The 26,139-nt window shown below is 39.1% G+C and overlaps 1 protein-coding gene across 5 annotated transcripts in view; it reads left to right on the top strand.

Moving 5' to 3' along the window:
* The window catches only part of PDE4B (phosphodiesterase 4B), a 522,826-nt gene that overhangs the window by 126,136 nt on the left and 370,551 nt on the right, over nucleotides 1-26,139 (top strand). Inside the window, exon 2 of one of the 5 annotated variants that reach the window (XM_033916538.1) lies at nucleotides 13,769-14,096. The exons of the other annotated variants lie outside the window; for them this stretch is intronic. Coding sequence (XP_033772429.1) covers nucleotides 13,858-14,096 — 239 coding nt within the window. The 5' untranslated portion in view covers nucleotides 13,769-13,857. The remainder of the gene's footprint in view (nucleotides 1-13,768; nucleotides 14,097-26,139) is intronic. 5 annotated transcript variants of the gene reach the window in all.

The following is a 26,139-nucleotide window of genomic DNA, read 5'->3' as shown; positions in this document are numbered from 1 at the left end:
GACCGCTGCGTCTTTGAACAGGGAGCAGGACAGAACTTTAGCTGCGCAAGCGCACTTCCTATGTGTCGCTACAGCTCACGGAAAACCGGCGCACACATAGGAAGTGCGCGGCCTAGCGTTTTATTATATTAGATTATTTTCTGATTCTAGATCCTCTGTGTTCATCCCACGCATTTTTGAACTCTGCCGCCATTTTCCTCTCCACCACCTCCCTCGGGAGCGCATTCTAGACATCCACCACCCTCTCCGTAAAGAAGAATTTCCTTACATTGCTCTTGAGTCTACCACCCCTCAACCTCAAATTTATCCTCTGGTTTTACCATTTTCCTTTCTCTGGAAAAGATTTTGTTCTACGTTAATATCTTTCAAGTATTTGAATGTTTGAATCATATCTCCCCTGTACCTCCTTTCCTCTAGAGCAGTGGTTCCCAAACCCTGTCCTGGGGGACCCCCAGCCAGTTGGGTTTTCAAGATATCCCTAATGAATATGCATGAGAGAGATTTGCATATAATGGAAGTGACAGGTATGCAAATCTCTCTCAAGCATATTCATTAGGGATATCTTGAAAACTCGACTGGCTGGGGGTCCCCCAGGACAGGGTTTGGGAACCACTGCTCTAGAGTATACATATTCAGGGCTTCCGGTCTCTCCTCGCACATCTTTTGACACAAACCGCCTATCATTTTCATCGCCCTCCTCTGGAATACTTCAAATCTTCGTACGTCCTTCGCCAGATACGGTCTCCAAAACTGAACACAATAATCCAAATAGGGCCTCACCAATGATCTGCACAGGGGCATTAACACCTTCTTTCTTCTACTGGTTACGCCTCTCTTTATACAGCCCAGCATCCTTCTGGCAGCAGCCACCACCTTGTCGCACTGTTTTTTCACCTTTAGATCTTCGGACACTATCACCCCAAGGTCCCTCTCCCCATCTGTGCATATCAGTTTCTCACCTCCCAGCATATACGGTTCCTTCTGATTATTAATCCCCAAATACATTACTCTGCATTTCAGTGCATTGAATTTTAGTTGCCAGATAGACAATTCCTCTAACTTTTGTAGATCCTTTTTCATGTTTTCCATTCCCTCCTCAGTGTCTACTCTGTTACAAATCTTGGTATCATCCTCAAAAAAGCAAACCTTTCCTTCTAACCCTTGAGCAATGTCATTCACAAACATATTGAACATAATCGGCCCCAGCACCGAACCCTGAGGGACTCCACTACTCACCTTTCCTTCTTCCGAGTGACTTCCATTAACTCCCACCCTTTGGCGTCTGTCAGGCAACCAGTTTCTAATCCAGTTCATCACTTTTGGTCCTAACTTCAACCCTTCAAGTTTGTTCAAGAGCCTCCTATCAGGAACCATTCCAAAGGCTTTGCTGAAATCTAAGTAAATTACATCTAACATATGTCCTTGATCCAGTTCTCTGGTCACCCATTCAAATAATTCAATCAGGTTCGTTTGGTACCTGTTGGAGTACCTTAATCCCTCAAGCTCAATCTTACTATTCCTTTAGAAAAGTACTGAAAACCTATTTGTTTGATAAATTCTTAACCTGATTATCTGCGTTGTATTATGATTTGTTTTATGTAATGTGTATGTACAAGATTCACTGATTATTCAGTATCTTTTTGCTGTGAACTGCCTAGAACTTATTGGTGTGGCGGTATACAAAAATAAAGTTATTATTATTATTATTATTACCTTTAGTAAAGCCATATTACCTCGGATCCTATAACCCATTAGATTCTAGGAAGTTCACTATCCTTTCTTTCAGCAATGTCTTAGGGCAAGATGCACTAGAGATACCAAATCGATCACTCTTGGCCGATTCTCTGGCCGATTCTCCAGCAATGATCGATGCACTATCAAGTTTGCATACAAATGATTTGCACGGAGGTTTAAACTACAACTGGTACATCCACAATTTTTGTTATTTTTCTATTTCATTTCTCTTGTGGAACCCTTTGGTGCTATTTGCATTTTGTCATTTTAACTAAAACCCGCACCTCATCTAAATTGTTTCAATTAAGCTTAAATGGCATGGTAATTGACTGCGCCATTGAAATTAGTTGAATAATTAAAAGAATAAAATTAAAAGTTAGGCATGGATTTTCACAGGGCGTCTAGTGATGACTAAGTGGAGGCGCCTTCTGACGCCTAACTATGCCTACCTGAAAAGTAGGCATGGTTAGGGAGACAGAATAGACGTGGTTTACTTAGCCATCGCTAGGCATCTGAGTTAGGCCCAATATACCAATGCCTACCTCCAGCGCCTAAGCATGCCTAGACGCCACTAGGCGGGATTCTGTAAACGGCGCCTAGCGGTTGATTGACAATCATGCCGAGTGGCACCTACAATATAGGCACTGTTGGCGCCATTTATAAAATCCGGCCCCTAGTAATTTTGCAATGCTGACATCGATGTGCAGAATAACATTTCAGTACACCTGTACATGTGTGCAGATACAGGTGGGGGGGGGGGGGGAAGTTCTGTTTAGGTCTGTGCACAGAACTGTCATCTCTCTCTGTCCTGTCTTTTTTTTTTTTTTTAAATCCATGCTCTTCATAGAGGCCACAGGTGGATGCTATATGCTGGCAGGAAAGAGAAGAGCAGACATTAAATCCTTTCAGACATTACTACAAAAAAAGGAAAGAGCTAAAACCTTCTAATCTAATCTGAGGCATTTATTACCCGCTTAATCCCGGAAAGGGTCTAAAGCAGTTTACAGCAAGATGGTTAATACATAAGAACATAAGTATTGCCTCCGCTGGGCCAGACCCGAGGTCCATCGTGCCCAGCAGGTCCAGGACCTGCACAGTAATCTTCTATCTATACCCTTCTATCCCCTTTTCCAGCAGGAAAATGTCCAATCCTTTCTTGAACCCCAGTACCGTACTCTGCCTAATTATGTCCTCTGGAAGCTCATTCCAGGTGTCCACCACACGTTGGGTAAAGAAGAACTTCCTAGCATTTGTTTTGAATCTGTCCCCTTTCAACTTCTCCGAATGCCCTCTTGTTCTTTTATTTTTCGAAAGTTTGAAGAATCTGTCCCTCTCTACTCTCTCTATGCCCTTCAAGATCTTGTAAGTCTCTATCATATCCCCTCTTAATGCTACAATATCAAACTGTACCAATATTCCACAGTCAAATATTTATAAAACAGAAACTTTTAACAAATTATTTGTTAAAAGAAAAATAAGACAATTCCTGTTTAATAAACAAAGAGCAAACTGTTCCAAATACGTGCTGCTCGAAACAGAAATGAATTCTGCTTGGCGAAGGGAAGTTCAATAAAAAGATGCGGTCAAAATTGGCCTTATTATCAAATCAAGCACATGCTCTCTGATGTCTGACCATGAAGAGCTTTAAAATAAAACATTAATCTTTAAAATGTATATGAGTCTGAACTGGGAGCGGTGAAGCAGAGGTGAAACCTGTTCAAATTTTTTGGCTCTAAATATCAAATTTATCTGTTGTATTTTATATAAGTCATAGCTTTTTCTATACCTCCTCAGGCCTGGTATTCATATACTTGCATTGTGTTTGCCTGGAAGTTTTCTACACAGTTTTCTGTCATGAGGCGGAAGAGTTAATAACCTAATTACCATTGACTTTAATATATGCTGTGCAATGGTGTCTTATTGCAAGATTTTGTGCAGGTTTAGCTTCAGTGCAAAACCATTTCTGCATCCATCACCCAGATAATTTTGAGCAGATGTTTCACTAACTGCACGCAACATCTATGCAAGTTTTCTGCATTGGCTCCTCTGGGTGCTGAAATTGATGGGCTATTGTTTTCTCACTGGCTACAGTTTTAGGCTACCACTTTCTCTCTCATTCTCTTTTTCTCTTTCTCTTTCTCTTTTTCACTTTCTCTCTCTTTTATTCTCTCTCGTTTTCTCTCTCTCTCTCTCCTATTCTCTCTCTCTTTCTCATTCTTTTTCTCTTTCTCTCTCTCATTTTCTTTCTTTTTCTCTCTTTTTCTTTCTCATTCTCTCCTATTCTCTCTCTCTTTCTCTTTTTCTTTCTCTTTCTCATTCTCTTTTACTCTCTCTTTCTCATTCTCTTTTACTCTTTCTCTTTCTCATTCTCTTTTACTCTTTCTTTCTCTTTCTCATTCTCTTTTACTCTCTCTTTCTCATTCTCTTTTACTCTTTCTCTCTCTTTCTCATTCTCTTTTTCTCATTCTCTTTCTCTCTTTCTCTTTTTCTCTTTCTCTCTCTCTCTCATTCTCTTTCTCTCTTTCTCATTTTCTCTCTTTTATTCTCTCTTGCTTTCTCTCTCTCTCTCTCTCTCTTTTTCTCTTTCTCATTCTCTTTTTCTCTCTTTTATTCTCTCTTGCTTTCTCTTTCTCTCTCTCCTATTCTCTCTTTCTCTCTCTCTCTTTCTCTTTTTCTTTATCTCTCTCTCCACTGTACATATCTGAGAATTTGGTTACAGGTTAAGCTTGCTCACCTCAGTGACACAAATCTTCCAATTACACTAATCCTTTTTCTTCTTCTCTACCCACTATTTTAAGTTCTTGTAAACCGTGTCGAGCTCCATACTCATGGAGATGATGCGGTATATAAACTTAAGGTTTATATTAGATTAGATTAGACTACAGAACTGAAATTTTAAAAAGTTGTAAAATCAACTGAAACTAGAACATTTAAAAGCTTTGAAAACAAAGAGTCTCAGTGTGTCGGCAGCTTGATGACAAATAGGGTGCTTTTTTTTTCTTGCACAAGATACAATGATCTTCCTTTCATTATTCATTTTCTGGTCTTGGCATTTCCACCTCTTGGCATTTTCCAGGCAGCTCAGGGAATCTTTGATAGTGTGAGGATTGCAACAGCATTGGCAGGTAGTTTTCCCTCCCTCCCTGAACCTCACAGTAGTACTCTTCATTCCAGGGTAGTTTCAGTATGATCTAACCAGCTAACTTTGAAGTTATTGGACTAGAGCAGAGAATATGAAAAATTACCCTCCCCAAAAAGTGGATATTATGGGAGGCTGGATTGGATCAGGGGAGTAAATTGAAAATGTATATGTAGCTTAGTTGTTTGATCATCTGTATAATGATATCCTAAAGGGTGAGGCAAAAAAAAAAAAAAAAAAGCAGTTCCTTAGATTTTTTTTGTCATTTTCCCAGCAACTGCTTTGAATATCAGTGAAAAACTTAGTAGTCCTTTTACTAAGGCGCGGTAGCCGTTTTAGCACGCGCTAAATGCTAACACATGCTAACGCATCCATAGGATATAATGGACGCGTTAGCACGCGTTAGTGTTTAGCGCACGCTGAAACGGCTAGCGTGCTTTAGTAAAACGACCCCTTTATGTACTTATTTTATCATTATACTTATGTATTACTATTAAACAGCATTTAATTATCTTAAACTGTGTTGATGTTAATTATATTTTAGTGTTACTTTCTAGCAATTTTTGTGCATTAAAAATGTTTGAGTAAAACACAGTAAAATTATTTTATTTATTTTATTTTCTATACCGTTCTCCCCAGAGAGCTCAGAACGGTTTACATGAATTTATTCAGGTACTCAAGCATTTTTCCCTGTCTGTCCCGGTGTCTATCTAATGTACCTGGGGCAATGGGAGGATTAAGTGACTTACCCAGGGTCACATGGAGCAATGTAGGTTTGAACCCACAATAATAATAATAGTAATTTATTTTTATATACCGCCTAACCAGCAGTTCATAGCGGTTTACACAATAGGTACTCAGCATACAATAAAATAATAACATCATACATAATAAAATTCTAAGTATCTAATTCAAGCATTAAAACTAATGAATAAGCAAAACACAATATAAACTAAAATAAGTATAGATAAAAAGATTAAGGGCTCCTTTTACGAAGTCGCACTAGGGTTTTTAGCGCACATACAAAATTAACCACGCGATATAGCACGCGGTAGCTGAAAATCTACCGTTTCCTAAAAAGGCGGCGGTGGTGGCTAGCGCGCTCGGGAATTTAACGCGCACTATTGTGCACATTAAGGCCCTAGAGCACCTTTGTAAAAGGAGCCCGAAAAGTACATTATAACTACATGATAATATGGAAATCAATAATGTATATTATATTGCTTAAATAAGTGGGTTTTAAGATCTTTTTGAAACTGATAGTAAGTAAGAAATGGAGAAACAAGAAGATTCAAACATGAATTCATTAATCCTGCTTGGAATTCTAAGGTCCTATCTAAAAAATTGTTTGTAACGACATGCATTTGCTGAAGGAAAATAAAACCAACCAGACCTACGAATATTTTTCTTAGAAATAAAAAAAACTAAAATGAGAAACAAGGTAAACCGGCGCTAAGCCAAATAAAACTTTAAAACAAATGCATCCAAATTTAAATAGCACTCTAGCCTCAAATGGAAGCCAGTGAAGCTTTTGATAATATACACTGATACGATTATGTTTTCTCAGATTAAAAATCAAACCAATAGCTGTATTTTGTATGATTTTTAGTCGTCTAGTAGTTATTTTATACGATCCCAGATAAATAACATTACAATAATCCAATATTGAAAGGATTGAAGATTGAACTAGGATTTTAAATGATATAAAATCAAAATATTTCCTAATAATACACAGTTTCCAGAGGACAATAAGACATCTCTTAACCAGAGAATCTGTATGGGCCTTAAAAGATAAGGACCGATCTAAAATAACCCCTTTTACAAAACCGTGCTAGAGGTTTTTAGTGCAAGTCGACGCACTGAATGCTCTCCATCAAGCCCAGTAGCCCATTCAAACCACTACATTACTTATTCTGTTTTCTGCTTTTCTTTTGATTTAATTGACTTCGTAGACCCTAATTTTCTCATGAACTTTACAGTATCAGTGATTTGTTACTTCTCTAAGGGAAGTTTTCAGTTGTTTGGGATTTTAGTTTTTTGTTTGTTTGTTTCCTGTTGTGACAATTACTGCTTGGTTAAATTTTGTAAATGCAGACGTAAGGGCCGATGACTACCTTACAGTATATGGGTACCTGCAAGGGATTTTCAGAGCCTCAACTAAAAGTGAAACGGTGTAACTTTACATTCTGGCTGACCTCACTAACTCTAAATCAGTGTCTCAAACTTTTTTATTAGCTCCGGCACACTAAACAGAGCAAATGTTTTTCGCGGCATATTTATAATTGAAATATAAAATTGCAAAACCAACATAAAATTAAATTTCAGAGGTATTTATATAAAGTTCTTTAAGCCATGTATGAGTAATTGTAACAATGGTGAAACTAAGGGGTCCTTTTACTCGGTTGCGCCAGCCGATTTAGCGCACGCTAAATGCTAATGCGTCCATTATATTCTTCTTTTTTTTTTTTATAATTCTTTATTCATTTTCAAATTTACAATAAGTGTAACAATTTATCCAAACAAATTAACAATAAATATAACACTTAATAATCATCAATGCTACAAATAATATGCTCTTATCTCCCACCCTTTCTTATCATATAATCAATACCTTATACAATATGTAACAATAAATTTACCCTCCCCTCCCCCCTCACAATGAAACTTGTAAATTTAAGGGAAAAAAAAATAAAATAAAATGTCATCTAATCGGTACAATACTTTGTAAATGGTTCCCACACATCCTGAAATTTCCTGAAAAAGCCGCGCTGTATTGCAATAAATCTTTCCATTTTATAAACATGACATAAGGAATTCTACCAGAAATTATAATTTAATCTACTCCAATTTTTCCAATTATACGTAATTTGTTGAATGGCAACCCCAGTCATTATAAGTAATAATTTGTTATTATTTGTAGAAATCTGACTTTTTGCTCTCATTGCCATACCAAATAGCACAGTATCATATTATAATGCCACTGGGTTATCTAATAAACAATTAATTTGGTCCCAAATTGATTTCCAGAAATTCATAATAAATGGACAATAGAGATGAACGTCTATGGGACACATTAGCATTTAGCGAGCGCCAAATCGGCTAGCGTGCTTTAGTAAAAGACCCCCTAAGGTAAATAGAATAGAATTGCTAATCATTGCGATGGATGTGCTTGTTCTTGAGTGCAAATTAACTAAAAACACAACGAGCAAACACGCATTTCATCATCCACCAGCTGCACTCATCTTTTTTTTTTCGATTTAATTTCTGTCAGAGCTTAAAATCCAAGTTCGCAAAGATAAGAAGGTCCAAATGGTAACAAAGCCTGGATTGCTATGTTGCTCAAGTTAGGATAAGTACTGCATAATAAAAATAAAATTACCTTAGTTTTCAAGCATGTCAAAGAATGATGGCGGTTGTATCCTTACGCAAGCAGATGCTCATAACATTGACAGACTCTTGCGTATGGGACGTACATGTCATCTAGTGTGTATTTATGAAAGAAATTCTTAAAAATAAAGTAAAATTCTGGAATCTCTCGTGGCACATCTGGAATCTCTTTTTGGGGCACACCACTGTATCGTGGCACACAGTTTGAGAGACACTGTTCTAAATGAAGAGGGAAACAAAGCACAAAACGACAAAGCAGAACAAATAGTACCTTTACTGTGGACTGGTGTTTCAAGCGGTTATTATAGTGGGTAGGATAAGATCTTTACTCCGGGGTACTGACCACTACTCCAAAGTAGAATAATAATCTTGAGATTTTTTTTTTTTTGTGACACATCAGCACTGATTGTACAGACTTAATAGACCCCCGACGTAGGCAAACACACCGAAACATGGCCTGTGTCAGGTTTTTTCTCAATGAAACTGGAGGCCCATTGTGCTGTTTGTTCTGCTGTGTCCTCATTAGTTGCCAGGCAGAACTCTGCACATTTACAATTTCTAGCCTTTCCCAGAAGGGAAGAGGATAGAGTATCTTGGTGCACAAAATGACGGAGGAAACAGTTAGGCAACCCACCTGAATATAAACCCCCTAACTTATCTTTGAATAACTGCCATTGATTCTTTGCCTCCCCGGCGTCAGCTACAAGGGGAGAGCCCATCAAGCTAGGCACAATTTAGGTACATCAAAGGCACCATTAATTGACAATTAGGTACTTATATGAACTAGGCATTCTTTTATAAAGTAGCCATATAGGTGATATATGGTCTAACTGCAAGGAGGCGTACCTGTGGATGGATCATGGGCAGACCAGCAGCATGTCTCCCAGGTCTGTGCCGACTTCATAGGATGCTATAAACTATGGGTGTCATTTGGCACATCTAGGAATGCCAAATTATGCCTGCCATTGACGATAATCCAGGTATTTTTTTTCTTCTTCTATGCTCTCTTTCTTATGTACTCTAGTCTTAATTACATGTGAACTGAGTCGAGCTCCGTTGGGAGGGTACACGGTATTTAAATTGAAGACTAGATTAGATTAAACATGGGCACCCCAATGATGCTGGCTTTAAACCAGTATTCTAGATTTAGATTTATTCATTTATAATCTTCCTAGGTTCTACAGACTATATACTGTGCTACCCAAGCTGGAATACTAATTCCTGGAAGATTCTAGTACCAGCATTGGTCCCAGATCAATATATATTGTTTATTTACAGGGGTTATCCATAATCCAGCTACACATTAGTTGTCTGCCTAGTGACAATGTAGACTCCCTTCCCCACAACACAAGTAAATAAAATATATTTATAAGCTTCCTTTCCCCAATACACACTCTCCCCCAACCCTATCCCAATCATTCTTAACTGTTATCAGCCTCTCCTCCCAGTCAGCTGCCATCATCCTATCCCTAATCCCTCCAAGTTGGGCCTCCCTCTGGTTTCTTAATGCCCTTTGATCTTTTCCAGAGTCTTCCTGGTAGCCCTACCTCTGGCACAGTTGTTTTGTTTTCTTCCAGCCTCATTGCTCTCAATGAACCTGATCTGCAGGGTGCCTAAACTTCTTCACATTTCGCACAGTGTTGGCAAGATCAGCATTGGAGTTTGTATGCTGCGTAACTCAAACTCACTGAGAGCCTATATTCCTGAAGGAAAACGGAGCAGGAATGCTCAAGGCAGAGCCGTCAGAAAGACTCTGGGTGAGGTGGGGGAAAGTATGCCTTGAGAGAAAAGAGTTAGGAAGCTAGGGCTAGTGGGGACTGCTTCTGGCCACTGGGCCTTGCGGTGAACAGTGGTCTAAGGCAGTGGTTCCCAACCCTGTCCTGGAGGCCCACCAGCCGGTCAAATTTTCAGGATAGCCCTAATGAATATGCATGCGGCAGATTTGCATGCCTGTCAGCTCCATTATGTACAAATCACTCTCATGTATATTCATTAGGGCTATCCCGAAAACCCGACTAGTTGGTGGTCCTCCAGGACAGGGTTGGGAACCACTGGTCTAAGGTATGTGAGCATGATTTTCCGTGGTAACCATGGTATTTCAAAGGTTGCTGATCCTGGTGCCCAAAACAGGTGGTGTCTGGCTTAGAGCTTCTTTCTCCCATATCCCCTTAAGCAGCGAGGGACATTATTCAGATTGTGGAAGTTAGATACGCTGACTTCCATGGTCGGCACTGAGCATTGATACTCAATGCTAGCTAAGTACTATTTAACCTGCCAAGACCTGTTCCTAGCTGGTTAAGTAGCACTGAATATTGGACAGCAATTGACCACAGAGCTCCTGAAGATGCTCAGAAGTGATCCCCACTTATTCCTACTCTGGGGTCACCATCTTCCAAAACAGTGATGTCTGTCCTCTAGCAGTAAACTAGAGCTCACCTCTGAGGGTCACTCTTCCAATTAAGGAAGACTTCCAAACAAGGAACACTGACTATGAGAGTGCTGTGCTCCTTTGTTTCACTGAATGTCAGGTGCCACCATTTTGGAAGGTGCCGTCTTCTATAGATGGAATCTTGTAGTGAAAAAGGGATTGTAAGTGGAGCCCCAAGATAGAAGCTATTTTATTTTGGAATGAGTTGATTCTTCATGTAGGAACAGGGCTTTGGAAGGAGGAGCCACTTTGCCTTTCATTGTAAGCTCCAGACCAGAGCTGGAAAAATAAAAATAAAGGATGTCCCTTGGGCCACCGGCTTACCAGAGTTATTTGTGTTGACTTTCTACATGGTATCTTTAATCCTCTAATTCCTTTATTTTGGAATGTTTACCGATTCTCCTTTGCAAGAGGTATCCAACAATTTAAACTCTCCTTTCCTTCTAAAAAAGGGATTAAAGGAGTCAAGATCTTCAGTCAATCTTTGGTCTTTAAATTATCTCAACTATGGAATGATCTCCCCATTTTTTTTTTTAAGGAGATCCAGTTCATTTCAATTTTTCCATAAATCTTTAAAAACTACTCTATTTGCCAAACATTTTGAAAATTAATTCTTTTGAAATTTTGCTATTATCTTCTATTTATCATACTCTTCCGGGTATGGTGGTATACAAAAATAAAGTTATTATTATTATTATTAAATCATTCCCTGTTTGTTTAATTGCTGTAAACCGAGTCGAGCTTTCTCAGAATGATGACTCGGTATACAAAATATTGGTTGAATTTCCCCAGTCGCAGGGCTTCTCTCCTTTCTGCCTTATTCCTCCTTCTGCTCCATTGCTGTTTCCACCGCAGGATCAATTTCTTCCGAAGCCTGGCTCAGTAAAGCCTCCCGGGACAGAGAGTCTACTTCCTTGGATACACTGTCTTCCCGCAGTGAGCTGGCTCCCTGCGGCTGTGGAGGCGTAGTCCTAGCGTCGGGGCCCAGTGTCGCTTCCAGCCCAGGAAGGTTCACTATGCCATCACTCATTGCAGGGACCTCCAGTGGGCGATTCCCCGACAAATACTCGCTCCTGCTGCAAGCGCCTCAAGAATTCACCAATAGTTACCAGAGGAGGGGTCTCCAAGCGCTATGCGGCTCCTGCAGTACTCTTGTCCTTTCTCTTCGGCATTTTGTGGAAATACAGGTAAGACTTGGAGGAAACTATTCTGAGAGCGTCTCACCCACAGTCAGACCATCGCGGCCATCTTGGATCCAGGATCACACCATTATTCATGCAGTTTGGAGGCAATGAAAAGAAAATTCAGCCTTTCAAGCGTTTTTGACATGAAATGCATGGGCACATTCCCCTCCTCCCCCCCTCCCCGTGATGTAGATGGATCAACAGTGATCTGTGTGAGGAAGAAAACAGCAGAAGTAACCATGCTATTTTTATCTAAATCTGCTTTCAGAAAGTGTGCCGTATAGAAACAATACTCAATTATAGTGCAGCTGGCAGAAAGCATTAGGAAGGAGAAAGTTCAGCTCCCCCCCCCCAAAAAAAAAAAAAAAATCCTTCAACACTTAACAGAATTATTTGTGGTGGCATTCAGTTGCCTGACAGAACACTACGAATCTTTAAAAGATTAGCCTGCTTGACTAGGGGGCAAAAAAGTGAATTCTCATATCTTCTTTGTTTGGAGAGAAGCTATTCTATTCTATGTCATCTACATTTTCTGGCAGAGGGACTTCCTTTCTTTTCTGTATAATGCTCATAGTTTGTGATATCTGCAAAAGCCTTTTAGGATAATGACACATTGAAATGGTTTAATATATGACTGTAAAACTGTAGATAAGAAGAGAATTACCTAACATGAACCTTATACAAAACCGCGGTAGCATCAGTACCGCGGTAAAAGCAGCAAAGCCCATTCAATTCCTTTGGGCTTCGGTGCATTTATACTTCTCCCTCCAAATCCACGGTTTCAGCATCCGCGGATTCGGTTATTTGCAATTTTTTTTAGGGAGGAGGGCGATTTTAATTTTTTTCACCTATTTTTAAGCCTTACCTGGTGGTCTAGCAGGGTTTTGGGGCAGGAGCGATCCTCCTACGCTCCTTCCCCGTGCAGATCACTCATAGGAAATGGCTGCCCTGAGCTCGAGAGACTACGGGAGCTCATGGCAGCCATTTCCTATGAATGATCTGTGTGGGGCAGGAGCGTAGGAATATTGCTCCTGCCCCGAAAGCCCGCTAGACCACCAGGTAAGGTCCAGGATGCCGGGAAGAAGGTGGGAGGGAGGCAGGGGTGAGTCAGAGCCGGTCGAGAAGTTATTCGCGGTTTTTCACACTTCACCTGGATAAGGAGGGAGAAGTGTACTGCATTAGCATCGCTATCATGGCTTTGTAAAAGAGGACCTTCTTGAGGAGCAGACTTGCATTTATTTTTTTAAATTTTTTTTCTTATAAAAACTACTGTGAATTTTTGTTTTGTTTTGTGGTTGTTGTTTTTTTTTTTACATCACTTTTCTTAGAAGTGATTCACCCATGTAAAAGCATTCTTGGAAGCAGAAAGAAGAACATCAAAGGAAAACCTAAATTGTCAAAATAATTGTGATCCAATAAACATGCAGTAGGTGGAGCTACTGTTGTGCGGATTCCACTGTTAAACAGGAATTCTGAATGAAGATTTTTTTTTTTTAATTAAACGCACAAGGTTATTACTGGTGCATGCTGTACTTTGTAGCATTCAAATATCATTTTACATTTATTAGGATACATTGAAGCTTTTATTTTTCTGGAGCGTGTCTCAATTAAATCTATCTATGGGAAAGGGTTGGTGAGGAGATCTTATGAATATTTCATGAGCTTAGGGTATTCAGCTGAATGAATTCAGCGAGTGTCACTGTGTAGCTTGCAGACAAACCACATCCACCAGGAGGCTACTGACACAGAAAGTGCTTTGGCGCATTTTTGGAAGAAAAGCAGGGCTGATGAAGCTCTTCCATACAGCTCTGCGTTCTTGTGCTTCAAATATGCTGCTGTTCCTTTAGCAGAGATTGCATTCTGGATTCAGTCTGCTAGTCTACTTTTTTTTTGCAGATTTAAGAACCATTTTCACTTGTAGCAGCACCCCTGCTATGGTTTTCCTGTGTCTTTTGGATGCTGAATGCTAACGCTACATCAAAGATATGACAGCAAAAGATTCTTCTAAGGAACTTTCTGCCCCAGAATCAGATATTTACATCAGGACTTTTAAAGAACATATGCATTTAGAACTTGAGCTTCCGAAATTGCCAGGGAAGAGAACTACTACGTCTCCTAAAATTTCTCCACGCAGTTCTCCAAGGAACTCGCCATGCTTTTTCAGAAAGTTGCTGGTGAATAAAAGCATCCGGCAGCGTCGTCGCTTTACCGTGGCACATACGTGGTAAGACTGGTTCAGTGCTAATTTATGCAGTCAGAAAAGGACATAGAGCTTGACATTTGAATAAGAAATGAAATGGAGAATTCATTCATAATATTGTTTAGAGGCGTGAAGTGAAAGGATATTGGCTTTTGGAGACAGCAATTAAAATTTGTATACTGCGGTGTCTGTGAGAGTAATGTCGTACAGCTTTTACAGTCTCAGTTTTCAATAAACTATAATGCATGTAATGTCTGACTCATTAGCAAATGCACGCACAACATAATATATATGTTAATTTTTGTGGTGCTATTTTGGGTAGCCATTTGCAGGTTTAAATACTGGTAAACAGCAATCCTTCTGCCAGGCATTCATTTGCTTAAAAAAATTCTATTAGTTTTTTTTTTTTTGTTTTTTTTTTTACCTTAGGCATTTTAGCCAGATAGAAAAATAAAAGAATAAGACTTGTGACTTAATTAATCTAAGTATTCATTGTTCATTAGTCCATTCCCTTCTAAATTTCTGTTTCTAGTGTTTCTTACATCAATAGGAATATTTTAAAAATGCTCCTTCCATTTCAAGCCTGTTTTTCAATATGTTAAGATAATCTCAAATGACGATTTATAAGGCCTTTCCAGTACACACCTTTGCTGTCTTTTATAAATAACCATAGAGGGAGAGAGGCTGTACATTTTGGCATTACACTTCATAAGTATTGAAGTTTTTTTGTTGCCTGGAAATCAGAATCCCAGAACTTTGCTGGAAGAATCTATCCAGGACAAAAAAAAAAAAACCCCAAAACATGGGGGATAGAATAGTGAATTTATTATAGACCGACAATAAAGTTGCAACATAAGAAAGTTCCTGCTAGACTGAGGGTTATATGCTCAGTAGCTTGTTACCTCACATTTGTTACTTTTTAAAAGTAATAGTTATTCCATGAAATACTTTACTTTGGTAGTGGAGTACTGCTCTGTAGGAGGAAAGGATAGGTTTCTGAATGCAAGAAATAAAACAAATCAGTGGATAAGGGCGTTCTCTGCCCTGTGAGTTCACACTCATAAGTGAGAAGAAAAAAATATTATAACAAGAAGGTTGGTTTCATGAATGGTGCATGGCTGCATCATGTAGGAAGTGTGCTGGGTTTTAGGGAAGCTAGCGGGGAAATGGGGAAAAGAAAGAAATAAAGATTGAGATGTGAAAGAGCTGAGGAGTTAGACAGAGAGAACTGAGACCTATATTGCATGATTTTTTTTTTTTAAGAAAAAGGAGAAGCTGCAATCTAAAATAGAAGCCGATTGGAGGCAAGTAGAGGGATTCCAAACGGGCAGTAGAAGACGACGCTGTGTTGCTAAACGGAGTAGAAAGAGGCCACATAGGACTTTAATGACTATTATGGTTGGCTGATTTGTGTAGCATAGCAGGTTCGGAATGATATAAAGGAACATTTTCGACATGACGTCCAAATCCGAGTTTGGATGTTTTGCTGGAACATGCACAAAAATCCACCAGCAAACAAGACCATTTTCAAAACAGAAAAACGTCTTTTTGTTTCAAAAATGGCCATTTCATAGAGGTGCTTGTCTTCAGTGCATCTGTCTTTTTGAACTATTTTTGAGAAAAACATGTTCACCCCCCAAAAAACACCAAACAAACAATCCATTGGAATGTAGGAGGGACTCACATTTTTAGTAGACTGGCCACACAGACATCCCAAAAGAGCAGTGGGGCACCTTAGGGGTCACTGCAGTGAACGTCACCTAAAAAGGGCCAGGTACCCAGCTCACCATAACCCCCTTATAGTGTATGGTGAGCTCTCCAAAACCCACCCAAAACCTACTGGACCCCCAGTAGCTCTTATGCCTGCATTTGTGACCTATAAATAGGTACAGTGGGATTAGGGTGGGTTTGGAAGGCTCACCATAAGTGTAGTAGCTCAGTGGCCCCTATTCGGAACGTATACCTGTTTTGGCTTGGTCTAACTCAAAACGTATAAGTTTCGACTGGGTGATCCCCTAAGTCTAGGTGGGCCCACCTCCTGCCCTTTCCCCTCCTCTAAAAATGCCTCTCTTCACTCTAGGCATTCAGAGGCAGGGTAAATGTCTAAGTTGGTTTTAGATAAGTCTAAAGCCAGCATTGATTATCGGTACTTGGACGATCTGTCTTTGATCATCCAAGTACCAATTTAGGCCACGTTTTGAACATTTGTGTGGGGGGGGGGGTTCATTATTATGAGCCCCTTAGTTACTAAGCTGCTGTAAAATATTGCATTTTATTCCTGTGGTAAATGAATAACGCAACTTGCAATCAAGAAATGTGCTTATTTTTCCCTGCTCCTGGTGGCCATCTTAAAGGAGCCAGAAGTAATGTAAATTCTACACTCACCCCTGATCTCCCCAGCAAAGACCCTCTTCCTAGAGTAGACACACCCCCCTCCCCCAATAGACACTCCTGGACCTTGGTTTCTAGTGGTAGGGGCAGAAGTGATGTCCAATTATTCCAGTTCTTAAGTTATGGGTATCAAAATGACACCAGATAACATCAAAATGGTGCCATTGACCTCTTGAGTTGGGTTTGAGTCTGTCCCTTCACTACTTTCAGTCAACAGAGATAGCCCTGATAGATTTTGTTTGGGGGGGGCGGGTTGTCTTCAGGCATGAAGGATTGTCTTGCAGAGCCTCTGATCAAGGAGGATCTTCACTTGGAGGATCAGGGATGGCCCCAAGGTTTATTTATTTAAAATATTTATATCCCACAAATCCTAAACTCTGTGCGGGTTATATTAAAACATACAGAATTTATATTACATCCATCTCGTTTAGCCACATGTTGTACCCATATTGCTAGAATGTCAAGATGGCCAGGCCAGCCGAGTCGGGATGTTCACAATTCCCTGAATGTGGTCTTTTGTAAAATACATGTAAAGATGCTTACAAATGCATGCACATTAACTGGCACATAAGCAGGAACAGCAATATCTAGAACCCACACATACAGGAAAAGAGTGCATCACTCAGCATCTTCCATGAATAATTACCTATAATTAAACATGGATTACTATGTTCTTTGTGATTCAGAACTGAAATTTGACACACACCTAAATCATGTTATTTTCAACTCCATAATATTCTTTAGCTGCGCCTGCAATCTCTTTTGACAAAAGAAAATTTGGCTAAATTAATTTTTGAATTTGTAATCAGTAGACTTGACTACTACATTGTATTGTATGTAGGCCTTCCTAAAATTGATCTCAAAAGGCTTCAGTTGGTCCAAAATATGGTTTCTATGTTGATTGCATTTAAGAAGAAAACTGATCATATTTCTCCTATTTTGAAGGATTTATATCAGGGGTGTCAAAGTCCCTTCTCGAGGGCCGCAATCCAGTTGGGTTTTCAGAATTTCCCCAATGAATATGCATGAAATCTATTAGCATACAATGAAAGCAATGCATGCAAATAGATCTCATGCATATTCATTGGGGAAATCCTGAAAACCTGACTGGATTGCGGCCCTCGAGGAGGGACTTTGACACCCCTGATTTGCATTGACTTCCTGTTCAGGATCGGATTTCATTTAAGCTTCCCTAAGGTAGCTAGGCTCTCTCAACCTAGCTACCTTAGGGAAGAAACTGAAGAAATTACATTAGGATAGGGTGTTACACTCTTCTCAAAGTAATCTGTTTGAGCTTCCATCCATGAAGTGCATTCATTGGACATCAGAAAAGTGCCTTTTCATTTCCAGACCTTTTTCATTGGAATACTTTGCCCAAGGAAATTTCTGAAGTATTAGGATACATCATATTTCATAAGATGTTGAAAACATGGCTCTTCTCGTCAGCATTTTCTATTATGAATTATTAAATGTTAATGTTAATAGATTGTTCTTTCTGTGTTTTTTACATTGTTTATTAATGATTATTGACTGTTTATAAAATAGATGATAGGTTATGAATTGATTTTAAACTGCTCTTAAATCAAGTGTATAGGTTGGTGTATAAAGTATGTGAATAGAATAGAAACCTTTCCAATTTTTGCTACTTTTATGTATGAGGTGACATTTGTAATGGTCATATTCTAGACACCTGTACATATATATCCAGAACATTTTGATCCATGAAAAGATGCTTCTTTCAATGGTGTTCGGAAATCATCATTTACATGAGAACATAATCTACATATTCAGATGATGCTATTTACAAGTAGATATGCATGCAACGCTTCTAAAAATGACTTTCATAAGCAATATATGTATATAAGGAAAGTTAGTTACAAAGTGGTTTACATATCATATACTGGTACTTATTTTGTACCTGGGGTAATAGAAAGCTGCATGACTTGCCTAGAGTCACAAACAGCTGTACTGGGAATTGAACCTGATTCCCCTGGTTCTCAGCCCATTGCACTAAGCATTATGGATGCCATATGTGGTCCACATGATTAATCAATTTCTTAAGGATGCTTGAATCCTTAATGAATACTCATATGTCTGCCTTGAGTTGTGAAAATTACCGTATTTTTCGCTCTATAAGACGCACCCGACCATAACATGCACCTACCTGTAGAGGAGGAAAACCCAAGAAAAAAAAATTCCCACCACCCTACCCTGTACTCCCTCTGGTGGTCTAGTGGTAGGCCGGAACAGGGTCTTATAGAGCAAAAAACTCATAGGCAGCGCAGGCACCCCCCCCCCCTTAGGCAGCACAGGCAAGCACACTCCCCCACTTAGGCAGCAGAAGCACCCCTTATAGGCAGCACAAGTACCCCCCCCCCCTATAGGCAGCCCCCCCAGTACCTTTTTTTGAAGTCTGTTGGAGCTTTCCTTGCTCCTGCCTGTCTCCCTCACCGGACAGCTCTTCTGTTCGGGCAGAGTGGCGCAGAAGGCAGGCGCATGCTGTTAACGTTTCTGCCTGGTCCGGCGCCACTCCCTGATTGGCTGCAGTTAGTTGCAAGTTGCGAGAACTGACTGCAGCCAATCGGGAAGCGGCGCCGGACCAGGCAGGAACGCGAACAGCATGTTTCTGCCATCTGTGCCGCTCTGCCCAAACTGATGAAAAGCCGTCCGACAAGGGAGACAGGAAAGATTTATAAACTATAAAGAGTTTTACTTCATGCAAAATTGTCATTTCTTTAATAAGACATTAACTATTTTTTCTTAGGCCTTCCAAGTACCTACAAATCCAAAATGTGGCCCTGCAAAGGGTTTGAGTTTGAGACCACTGCCATAGTGGGAAAGAACTTTCCAGGCCTTTTTTTGAAAGAAGGAACTCTATTCTGTGAATATGTGCGGGGGCAGGAGGGGGTGAGGCTTAGGAAATAGGGTCTTAGTGGCATGCTGCTTTGATGTTACATATGTAAATCAGCACTGAAATAAAGTTCAATGATTTCTCTTTAGTAGATTATGCAAAAGAAGTGCCAGAATGCTAGATTTATTTTTGGATGTCACAAGACATTTGTCTAAATCTGAGCAAAAAAAAAACAAAAAATTTCAATGCCGGTGTAGAATTGTAAAATAAGAATATGTAATGTAAGAGTTTGGAGGCATGAATTTATAATGACTTTTCTAACTGTCTAATGACTAGACATTAATTCAGAGACTTTTGTAAATATATTCTAAATCTCTACTTATAACCACCCCACCCCCCTCTCCCATTGATTCCATTGTCTACCCTTCCAATAAAATTAAACTGTATAGTGGATAAGTTCCCTTCAAAGTAAAAGAACAAAACTAGAAATTGGATGTATATTACTAAATTGAGGTCCTCTTTTACTAAGCAGTGGTAGAGGTTTCTAGCATGTCCTGGGCCACTAAATGCTCCAACAACTCATAGGAATTCTCTGAGCTTGAAAGCAGCATCAGTGCATCAAGTGCTCTGGGCCACGGTACAAAACTCTACCACTGCTTAGCAAAAGGGGTGGGGTCAGGGCCGGATTTAGATGAAAAGAGGCCCTAGGCTATTCCACTTATGAGGCCCTTTCACCTCCCATTTTTAAGTTTGTAAATTACATGAGAGATAATAAAATACATCATTACTGTGATATATATATCAATATGTTAAATGAAACATGTTGTTATTGGTACTAACCTTTATAAAAAATGTGACACGGATAATAAATAAAAAAAAGTCGAGAACACTTATTTGGACATTTATTCTCAGCACCATATATAGTACTTGTAACAATAACTAATCAAACATAACACACAACATTTACAAAGAAACAAAATTCAAATAATGAAAATCTTTGACTACGAAAATAAAATACGCAATAAAAATTATCATATTTTCTATCAAATTAAATTAAATATATTCAATACATTGAAAATTAAACCAAATTCAATTCATTTTTATGTTTGTTTATTAGTCATATGTGTAAAATTTCTCCTTATTTTCGGTTCAGTGTTTTAGTGTTCACTGTTTTTAGAATAGTGTAATTTTAATTTTGCTAACAATTTGAATGTAGGCCCCTCTTGATCTTGAGGCCCTAGGCTGAAGCCTAGTTAGCCTATAGGAAAATCCGGCCCTGGGTGGGGTGGGGGAATGTAGCTTGTAGCAGAAGCACAGTGATGGACTCGGAGACATTAAAATGTGCACATTGTGGGCTCCTTTTACTAAGGTGCGCTAGCGTTTTTAGCGCATGCACGAAATTGCCGCGCGCTATACTGCGCGGTACATGTCTAGAATAATGCCAGCTCAATGCTGGCGTTAAGGTCTAGCGCGCTCTGCAATTTAGTGCGCACTATTCCGCGCGTTAAGGCCCTAACACACCCTTATAAAAGGAGCCCTATGTTTCGTTTGTAAATATCTGTCTCTGCAAACAGTATGCAACTCCTACATACATTATTTTTTTTTTGTCTTTCATCCATTTTCTACCAGGTTGTATTGCAAATAAATTTTTGAATGTATTAGAAGACCCCCCCTAGTTACTATGGATTATGCCTTGTGTGTTTTGAAAAAGGTGTTTCACCTTTTTTTAAATCAGAATTCTAATAAAAAAATTTTGAAAAAAGGAAAAAGAAACCCTCATATGTGTGTGTGTGTGCGTTTTAGAAATCAGTTTAGTAAAAGTCTTTATACAGTGTAGTAAAATGCATGGAAAAGGATCCCAACATAAAGTTTATGCCTTAATTTTGGATAAAATACTACACAAGTCTTATTGCTAATTTTTGTGCTCAGCAATCACATTCGCTATTTCAAATCGAAGCAGCGTGTTTAAGTCACGGTCGACATAACTAATGTCATTAAAGGCCTTTCTATGGGCTCCTTCTATGGGCTCCTTTAGCGTTTTTAGCGCACCCACCGGATTAGCGCGTGCTATAGCGTGCGCTAGCTGAAAAACTACCGCCTGCTCAAGAGGGGGTGGTAGCGGCTAGCGTGCGCAGCATTTCAGCACGTGCTATTCCGCGCGTTAAGGCTCTAACATGCCTTCGTAAAAGAAGTTTTACGGGTAGGAGCACTATCAGGTCCTGGACCTGAGGGGCCGCCGCGTGAGCGGACTGCCGGGCACGATGGACCTCCGGTCTGACCCGACAGAGGCAAGTCTTATGTTCTTATGTTCTTATAAGCCCTGTGTCTTTGAACTGAATGACTGATTTACGTTGCTTTTTAATTTTTTGGCTTTATTTATTCAGGAGTTAGTTTTGTATTGGAGCAGATTAGTGTTGTAAATATTGATTTTACTCTTAATATGCCAATAATTTGAAGTATGTATAATTACAGGGCTAATTTCTTTCTGTTATCTCTGCTACACAGACAATAATTTGGCAAGGATTACAAGACGTATTTAGCGTTTTGGTGTATGGTTAATAGAAGTCTTAGCATCAAGGTTAACTAGAGTTAGCAACATCTTCTAAAAACAAAAAACAGGTATTTCAATTCAAAAGCTTATTTTGAGCTTACAGATTTAGGCCCAGATTCTCTAACTAGTGCCGATTTTGTTAGGCGCTGGTAGGCACCCAAGCTCAGTAAAAAAATGCCGTACAGATGATGTTTTCAACTCGGTTTCAAGGCGCCTACTGGTGCCTAAAAAGTCAGCGCCAGAATCACACCCCCTTAGACACTTTAGTTTTTTCAAGTTTCACATTTTTATTAAAATTTGATGATGTTGCTTATCCAACTTCTAAGCGAGATACAGATTAAAATATGGGGGGGGGGGGGGAAACAGATAAAAATAAAAAACGCTAGTCACAAATTTAAAAAAATAGCGATAAACAATATTTATTTTAAAACTTTCTATACCGTTCAAAACGAAATGGTTTACATGAATTGCAAGCATAAATTATAAAAGAACATAATAAAACAAACAATCCTAAAAACATATCTGCAAAATAGCAGCAAAAGCTTAAATAAAAAGATCATGAATAATTCTTCAGCTAAACCAGAAAAAATGGTGGAACTAGACAGGAACATCAACTAAGACATTACAGGAAACAGAAGGGAAGTGGGGAAGAAATACAATTGAAAAAGAATAGGAAACAAACAAGGTAGGAACGATAGGTAAGGGGTGCTGAAACTTGCTTCTTTAAATAAGAAACTAAAATGAAATTTGGGTTTAAATGCTGAAAGCATCCTTAAATAAATGGCTCTTATGTTGGCCTTTAAAGTGGTTTAGATTATTTTCTTCTCTAACTGGGGTTGGGAGAGTATTCCATAGTTGGGGGGGGCGACCACTGAAAAGATATCATGTCTCTTAGTCCCTATTATGCATAGAGAGGGAACTGTGAGTAATTTCCTGTCGGAAAATCTAAGGATACGGGAAGGCTCATATGGAATAAAGAATTTGTCTATAAATTTGCGAGCTTTAATTTTCATTGTTTTGAAAGTTAGTAGGGATATTTTATATTAGATTCGCTGTTTGATGGGCAATCGGTGAGCCTTTTGGAGCAACGAGGTCACGTGATCATATTTCCTAGCTTTGGTTATGAGCTTCATGGCTGTGTTTTGAATTATTTGGAGGCGTCTCAATTCTTTCTGGGTGGCTCCTATGAGTAAGCTATTGCAGTAGTCTAACTTTGCAATGATCAGAACCAGGATGTTCAATGACTTTGGCTCTAAATATTTGGAGATAGAACGGATCAATTTAAGCTTGAAAAAACAGGATTTGACTACTGTGCTAATGTGCTCATGGTGTATGAGTTTTTGGTTGAACATGACCCCTAGTATTTTTATTGTAGAAACAGTGTCTAGAGGAAGATTGTTCGGAAGAATTGGGGCATATAGTGAAATTCCCTCTTTCCAGGGGAAGATCGTGGATTGTGTTTTTGATGTATTTAAAGCTAACATATTCTCATTTAACACCACTGTAGGCGTGGCTAATGCCAGAAGTGGCGTTAGGCAACCTAAAGTGTCTACAGAGGTGCAATTCACGTCAAAGGTAGGCATCGGAAATGTAGGCCTGGAAAGCCCTGGCTTACATTTCTGGCACCTACCTTTGCCCGAGGAGCGATACTGTACCTGGTGCCGTCGCTTGATTGACACGCGATTGGCGACTGATTTTAAAGTGGCCGCTGGCAACAATGCCAGTTACAGAATCTGGGCCTTAGGGACCCTTTTATTAAGCACTGCTAAAAGATGGCCCACGCTGTTCCCAGTGTGGGTCTTTACCATGCACTAAGACCATTTTTAGCGCTGCTGGGAAATGGATGACTTTCCCATTTTGCCAATAATTTCAAGTTTCAAGTTTATTTTTAACTTAATGAATCGCTTATTAAATTTTATTAAGCGATGTACAGAAATAAAATATAAATTTATATCAATTTAATCAGTAAATAACATGGGTTAAAGAGACTGACGTACAACTTACAGATACATAAGGAAAAGAAAGGCTGAACTACAATTATTATTATTAGGTATAGAAAAAGACATTTCCACGTCCCAATGCATGACCATTAGCGCATAAGCATCACTGACGCTGAAACCGTGGATTGAAGACAAAGTTTTATTTTATTTTTCTTTCCAGCTTATGATTTATCTTTAATCTTATCTATTGTTTTGCCTTTTGTCTTTGTTTTGTTCTATTTCTATCATTTAAATTTCTCCAGAATTCTACTGTTCAACGGCTCCCCCTTCTGCTTCTATTCCTTTCTCTCCTCTCTTCTACCTTCCAAAGTATTTAGATCAATGCTGTCTTGTTAAAATGTTTATTTTATTTTTATTTTTCCTCTAACTCTACTTTTTACTTCTCTATTACCCTCCAGGTACTTTAGTTAGATTGTGAGCCTTCGGGACAGTAAGGGAATTTTTCAAGTACCTTTCTTATTTCTAATCTTAATGTATATTTTCTGTAAACCGCTTAGAACCTAACGGATGTAGCGGTATATAAGAAATAAATTACATTACATTACATTACATTACATTACATAAGCCCTTAGTGACATATATTTTGCATGCGGTAAGGGCTGATGTGCTAAGCAAGTGCTGAACGGCAAAGTAGCTGCGCTGATTAGCACAGAACAAACCTACCAGACCAGCCTCAACGCTAAAAATGTAAACTCTCTTACAGCATGTGAGTAACGCATGCACATGTAAAAACTACCGCACGATGTCTGAGCATACTCCTCAGTAGTGCTCTTTTAACCTGTGGTAAGCATGCATTGCTGCTGACCTCAGCTTAATAAAAGGGCCCTTAATATACACATGCAGAAAATAAAAGTCAAATAAAAATGATAAACAAACTCCTTTTTCTCTAGCTAAGGTGGATATTAAAAAATGTTTGGATTAAGAACTGGTTAAAAGATAGAAAACAGAGAGTAGGTTTAAATGATCAATATTCTCAGTGGAGAAGGGTAAATAGTAGGGATCAATATCGGACAGAAAATAATATGCAGAGAATTTGAGAGAGCAAATCTGCTTATCCTACAATAAATCTCTTTAATGATGACATCACTCTTTAATGATGATTTCATGAACAGTTACTACCCATCAGGTAACTCACAGCATCTTAACACTTGTTCAAGGAGGAAAAAGCCTCAGATCCCTGCATGCCGCCTGGCTTTGAAAAATGTTTTTGGAGAGCAAAGTATTAGCATTATATGAATGAATTGACTGATTGGCTTGGGGAACTTTAACAAGAAGGGTTTTTTTTTTGCCGATATGGTGTTTTATCTTTCCAGTATTGCCTGCAAGATAAATTCTGGCGAAATATGGGGATCTGAGGCTTTTTCCTCCTTGAACAAGTGTTAAGAAGCTGTGAGTTACCTGATGGGTAGAAACTGTTCATGAAATCATCATTAAAAAGTTTGAATACACTGTGAGGGATTTATTATAGGATAAATAGTGGGGTTCCCCAGGAGTCTATGCTGGAACCAATGCTTTTTAACATATTTATCAATGATCTAGTGATGGGAATAACTAGTGACTTAATTAAATTTGCTGATGTCACAAAGTTGTCAAATCGCAAAAGGATTGTGAAAAATGTGAAGAGGACCTTGCGAGAGTGGAACGATGGGCGTCAAAACAGCAGATGAAGTTTAATATGAGCAAGTGCAAAGTGATGCATGTGGGAAAGAGGAACCCAAACTGTAAAGCCATGCAGGGTTCCACAATAGGAATCGCCACTTAGGAAAAGGAGTTTGGTGTCATCGTTGAGAATGCGTTGAAACCCTCTGCTCAGTCTGCAACAGCAGCTAAGAAAGTAAATGGAATGTTAGGAATTATCAGAAAAGAATGGAAAACAAAGATGAGAATGTTATAATGCCCTGGTATCGCTCTATGGTACGTCTATACCTTGAATATACTGTGCACAATTCTGGTCACTGCATCTCAAAAGAGATATAGCAGAATTAGAAAAGGTACAGAGAAGAACAACAAAAATGATAAAGGGGATGGGACAACGTCCCTATGAGGAAAGGATAAAGCAGCTAGGGCTTTTCAGCCTGGAAAAGAGATGGCTCAGGGGAAATATGATTCTGTCTATAAAACACTGAGTGAAGTGGAACGGGTAGATGTGAATCGCTTGTTCACTCTTTCCAAAAATACTAAGACTAGGAGGTATGTAATGAAGCTACTAAGAAGTAGATTTAAAACAAACGAGAAAATATTTCTTCATTCAACGTGTAATTAAACTCTAGAATG

Source organism: Geotrypetes seraphini, chromosome 12 (genome assembly GCF_902459505.1).
Source record: "Geotrypetes seraphini chromosome 12, aGeoSer1.1, whole genome shotgun sequence".
Classification (NCBI taxonomy): domain Eukaryota; kingdom Metazoa; phylum Chordata; class Amphibia; order Gymnophiona; family Dermophiidae; genus Geotrypetes; species Geotrypetes seraphini.
Note: the sequence above shows the minus strand (reverse complement) of the source record. Positions and strands in the feature narration are given on the sequence as shown.